The sequence below is a fragment of the Palaemon carinicauda genome, chromosome 45 (assembly GCF_036898095.1).
Source record: "Palaemon carinicauda isolate YSFRI2023 chromosome 45, ASM3689809v2, whole genome shotgun sequence".
Classification (NCBI taxonomy): Eukaryota; Metazoa; Arthropoda; class Malacostraca; order Decapoda; family Palaemonidae; genus Palaemon; species Palaemon carinicauda.
The window spans coordinates 15182091-15187841 of record NC_090769.1 but is presented as its reverse complement, the minus strand read 5'-3'; the positions used below and the strand labels follow the sequence as shown (position 1 = coordinate 15187841).

The 5751-nt window shown below is 41.6% G+C and overlaps 1 protein-coding gene across 13 annotated transcripts in view; it reads left to right on the top strand.

Moving 5' to 3' along the window:
- LOC137634759 (mucin-6-like) overlaps window positions 1–5508 on the top strand; it is a 23452-nt gene extending 17944 nt beyond the window's left edge. For all 13 annotated transcript variants that reach the window (XM_068367275.1, XM_068367281.1, XM_068367274.1 and 10 more), the window contains one exon: window positions 1–5508. This exon is cut by the window's left edge and continues 1666 nt beyond it. In XM_068367275.1, coding sequence (XP_068223376.1) covers window positions 1–818 — 818 coding nt within the window. In that variant the 3' untranslated portion in view covers window positions 819–5508.
- The last annotated feature ends 243 nt before the right edge of the window (window positions 5509–5751 follow it).

Below are 5751 nucleotides of genomic sequence, written 5' to 3'. Positions count from 1 at the left end.
ATTCTGCCCCTTGCTCTAATCCTACTACCCCTGGCCCTCCTACGGGATCAGCGCCCTTCAGTCCTGGTCATGTTCCGCCCACCTCTACCTATCAGAGCTATCCAGGGGGGAGCAGCTCAGGAGCCTCGGCTTACCCAACTTCCCACTATGGCTCCCCACAATCTTCACATCCGTATTCCCCTCACTACAGCTCTAACAGTACAAACCTCAGTACAAATTTCAGTGTGAGCTCACTGGCAAATAGCAGCATTAGTACCACTATGTCATACAGTAGTGCTTACGATCTAGGTTCACCACAGGCATCAACAAGCTCATTTAGTGTGTCGTCATTGACTAGCAGTGCTCCCGCCCCTTCCCCATCCATGTACAGCACCTCCTACTCCCCAGCACCTCCTCCAACTGCTCCTGGGCCGCCACCTCCACACTCCTCATATCCAGACATCATGAGTCCCTCTATGTTAGCTGCCACTCCTCCGATGGGCTCCTCTTTTATGGGTTCTCCTAGCCTGATGAGTTCACCAACACCCATGAGCTCAAGTATGAGTGGGTCCTCAATGGGTCCAATGGGTGCTCTACACTCTTCGATGGGTATGACATACCCATATTCACAGTATAGTGATGCTACTCCCAGTTACCCTCCACCTGGTCACTCAACGTTTCCCTATCCACCCACTACACCTGGGTTCCATGTACCCTCTCCACGTTTCCCCTACCCGTCCCCTTACGCAAATTCCCCCTACACTCAAGGTTACTCCCAAAATGCCATGCTGGAGCGTATCAAGCAAACCAGTATGGGAATGGGTTTTGGGGGATTTTAAGGTGCAAGATAGTAAAAGATAGAAGTACTCTGGTGTAGCGTACTAGCCATGTAAAGGAAATAGTTGTCACTGTTTCCCATGCTCACTGTATTGTCTCAGTGTCAGTTCCTTGTTTTAGCTTTTTTATATATTTGTTACCCTAGAGCACCTGGTAAGCTCCACTTCCATGTCTTCACTGTCAAGTGATAAGGTGAAGGAGAGTAGTGGTACAGTACTTTCAGTGACTAATTGTTTGTAAACTGTTCTTTGTGTGTGGAGAAGGGAGTGTTAGCCATATATGACAGGGTAATAATAATTGCTAAGCATTGTGATGCACCAGTGCAGCACTCCTTCCCCCAGTGAACAGTGTTTACTGTTGCATCACCATTCCTGCATTGTGCACCAATATTGGCCAGTGATCTCATGAGCCGTGTAAGAGGCCGATTGATTTTACCGCTGGGAGCGGAATCAACACAGCTCACAAATGCTTGGAACCATTGTGGTTCAACAGGCAGGAAAGGGTTACTTCCTCCCAAGTAGTAAAACTGGAGACAATGAAGATTAAGTTGTAACAGTGATTTTGGGGCTTGGTCCTCTACAGTGAATTGGTGGTTGGAAATCCATTAAACTGTGAACAATAATACTGGAAGGTCCTGCCAATAATGAATTGAGCTTACCCACTGTAAAATTATCGTGACAAACATTAAGTCAAGAGATAAACTTGTGATGCAGAAATGTGTGATTGTGTGTGTGTTGAAAGCAGAGTCCAGTTTAGTGTCCACAAGGAAAAAAATGAGAAAGTTATGGCAGACAATGGAGAAGACACTTGAAGAAGGAGAAGAGTGTGTGAGACAGTTCCTTCCAACAGATAATGTAAAGTCTAGTATTAAGAAGCCAGACCCTTTTATATGGACAGCACAATACTCTTTTGGTGCAATATAGTCATCAATCATTCATGCGCACAGTGTTGACAGATGTTTTTTGAAATGATATTAACACACTTGTTTATATCAACCACCCACATTTGCAGTTTAATAATTTGTAGTTAATACCCCCTTAATACAAAATTGTCACAGACTATTTGATACAGTTTGTTAAGCCATGAAATATCTCAAGGGTACTTTCTATGTCATAGTAGGCACTTATATGAGTGGGTCTAAAGCAGGAGACACACTTAAGTCAATTGGCACCTTTGCCTGGCTCATATTACCAGCACATGCACTCAAAGTGTATTGTGATGTCACTTGAACTTTATTCACATGCTCGCTGAATATGTGCACCAACTTTTTTGTTCACTAGTTTGTCCAATTATTCAGCATATAGTAAAGTATAAAAATGGCACCATAATGTATGTTAAGTTCATCTGCTGGTAGCTTTATATTGTTAGTGAATAAATTGACTTAAGTGCAACTCTTGAATGTGGACCTCAGAATCTCATTATGATAGTTTCAAGGACTTCTGATTGCTCAGATATTAATATTGACTGTGTTGAATTAATTAATTACTTTGATATTGACAAATAATTATATAATTATGAATGCCATGGCTTTGCATCTGGCGTCTGTATCCACTTCTTGATTGATACGTAACTCTTGTATCCACTGTCTGAGAGAGCTGGTGTCTGCCCACAAGCAGGAGACAGTCAGGGTAAGGTGCCGAGCTGTATTAACCACATCATATTGTACCATGAACCTGGTTTGTAATCTCTTTTCATGTATTCAATGGTATATCTCATTTTTGATAATTATCAAGAAAATGTATTTACACTTAACAACTTGTTTAATCTAAATTAAAATCTAAAAAATCGACTGCTGATAAATAACAAGCCACGTCTTACAATATGATGCTAGGTACGTGTCAGCACTGTCTACAAGCTGGGTAGCCATAGGTCGTATGTTAGGGAAACTGGACATGTTATTTTGTCACATACAGCAGAGAGCGGCGCATTAGGTAGTGTCTACTGTAACTGTTTTTTTATGGTACAGTAGTAGTTTTCAGCAGGGAAAAATGTATAGTTTATAGTGTGAATGCGATGTGTTATGAAGGATAGAAGTACTGTTTATGTTGCTTGGGAGGGTTGTTGTTGTGGGGCCTTGAAGGGATGGTATGACAGAGTATGGTTGTCATTAATGTTGGTTGTATGTATGATCTTTGTTATTTACAAGAATATATATTGTTAGATGTTTCTTGGTTATGTTAACTAACCAGATGTAAATTTGTAATATGTCTTTGGGAAGGGAGAATTTGGGAGATTACATAATTTTATCTATAGTGAATAGTTTTTTCCAAATAATTTTTATGAACGAATTATCCTTCAAAGGACCATCAGATCCTTCTCATCCAGATACTTTTCCAGGGTTAACTTTTTATGCATTTCTGCAGTTTTATCTGTATGTTGTTTGTTTACATCAAGGTTGTAGTTGTAACAGTTTCAGACCGTGCTGACATTATTCCATAGTAGCTCAAGCTGGGAATATGAGAAAACATAACATGCTGGTGCAGCTCAGGCAGCTAAATATTATTCAAGGTGTTTGCCAGATAAGTGACAAGCACTGAGGAAATGCTAAAGTTTTTTAGTAGGTTCCCTGGTACGCTTGTCAGTATTATGGCTAATAATAGTGCTTCAATGTTGCCGTGACCCTGACAAAACATATCAGACCACCTGCTTGATGGCAAACATGATTACTGTTTTTAGGAGAAATTAAAATCAAAACGAGTGTAATCTATGCAAGTTATAATGTTTTGGCATAAATGTTTTCGCCTCAATAATATGTGAAAGTCAATAGCTCATCCACACTTCAGATGATGATGACATTGAATACATTTTCAGCTGTGGCTCCTTTTTTTGACTTACTAAGCAATAAGAAGAGAGAACCAGTAGTAGTGTGCATATTTTAGTGTTGACAACTCCTCTAGGTGGTTGGTGTGTAGGGGTGGTGGTGCTGGGTGCTGACCTTAGCTACACTACCACCCCTTCTCTTGGCCCCATGGCTACCACATACCATGTCTGCAGCTCATTTACTACCATAGGCACCACTTCTGATTGATGAATGCTGTGTACACAAGGTGCCACTGGTGCAAGGGTGTGACTGTGTTTACTGTGAATGTATCATAAGTGTGCCATGGGTGTGGTGGTCTAGTGTTTAGAGTGAGCGTATCGGGGTACCGTGGGAAGGGTCGGTGTGCCGCATGATCTCATTGTTAATGTGTTGTCCCCCCGTGGCTCCAGGCCCCCCCACCCTTTCCCCTCCCAGTCTTTCCCATGGTGCGTGTGGTGGTGGGTGCAGTGGCAGTGGTGATGGTGAGCCAGTGTTAATGGTGATGGTGGTGGTTGTGGTAGTGGTGGTAGCAATAAGATACCACTATCTACATCAATGACATCTCCTCACTTTCCCCTACCCTCCCCCAGCTGGCAGTCTCACCCAACCTCTCCCAGTACCTAACGTGTCTTGTTCCAATCATTTTTATATTAGAAATGTTCTTGTGTTATTAATTAATGTGAATTATTTATTCTCACTTTTATTTTTTGTTAATACACTTTTAGATAGTGTAGCTACGTTTCTCACCTTCGGCTAGGGTCGGGGTGCAAGCGCTGTCGCTGGTGACGTGTGTGGCACCGTATTCCATCCATGACTAGTTTACCTCACGTTCCTCTCCGTATTTATAGCTTATATTTTGAGAGCATTTTGTGTGTACATAGCTTTTCTCCTTCACCTTCTTGAAACTCCCTTATGAGAAAGAAGAATCTCAAACCCCTCCACCCTCACCCTGCCTCCCCAGACAGCTTCCCATGACCATAGGCTCATGGCCAGCTTCTTTACAGACCGCTATAATTTTTTTAATGTATAAAGTGAAACCATAGGTTTAGGCTTCCGCCTGGGTGGTGCTCTGAGCTACCTAGGACTTGATGACACTTTTTTTTACCAGCCTATGTTTGACGTCAGTGCAGTTTTAGTTTCTGTATGTTGAGATAAAAATGAGGATAGTCGTATGTTGCTCTGAAGGTAGGCAGGTATCCATGTGGGTAGAATACATAAATAAGTTTTTGTAATTTATACCAGATGTTTCATATATTTTTAAAATATTTATTGCCGTTACTGCACTTTTTCCGTTATGGGCACGGAAGGTCTCTCTGCTTCTCGCTGTTGAGCTTTAATGAATCCATTGTTGCAGCCTGAGAGGCATGGATTGTTAGTCCTAAAAGAAAGACTAACAACCCATGCCCGCATTCCCATGCCTACATACAAACCCCGTTGTCACAAGAAGGCTGCCAGATCTGCTGCCTGCCTGCCTGCCAGCAGAATGACAACCTCATGTCCGGGGATGTTAGTACTCAGTTCTTTTGGTATTGTTTTAAATACCTGGCATGTCAATAATGAATATTGTTATTACTGTGGGTATGGGGGTGCAGCTGACTTGTGACTATAATGAAGTGGGTGTGACGTCCACTGTGCTCACCCATACAATGAGCTCGGTCGCCCCTCACCTCAAGCAGTCACCCTTCACCCCTCATTCGAACGCTCTGGGCAGGTGCCCTCTTTCCCATTGGGCAGCCCTTCCCTCACTCCCCCCCTCTCGCAACTGATACCTGTGTTTTTATTTGAACGAGTCTGTACAGTTCTTGTGTAATGATTAGAAATATTACTGAGGATACTGAAATAATATACATGTGTTGTGATTTCTCAAACAAAATAAATAGTGTGAATTGTGTTCCTAAGTATTTGTATTAATTTTCCTTTAAAACGTCATCCTAGATAGACGAGTTTTCTACGCAATTATTGATGAATTGAATATTACTCGAAATTAAATCACCAATAAAATTCTTCTCGACTAAACATCAAACAGATGCATAAATATACAGTACAGTGTTGGAAATTAATTTCATCAGTTAAAAATGGCATACTCAAAGCAAGAAAAAAAAAGTAATAATAACTGGTACACCACAGGAAATATA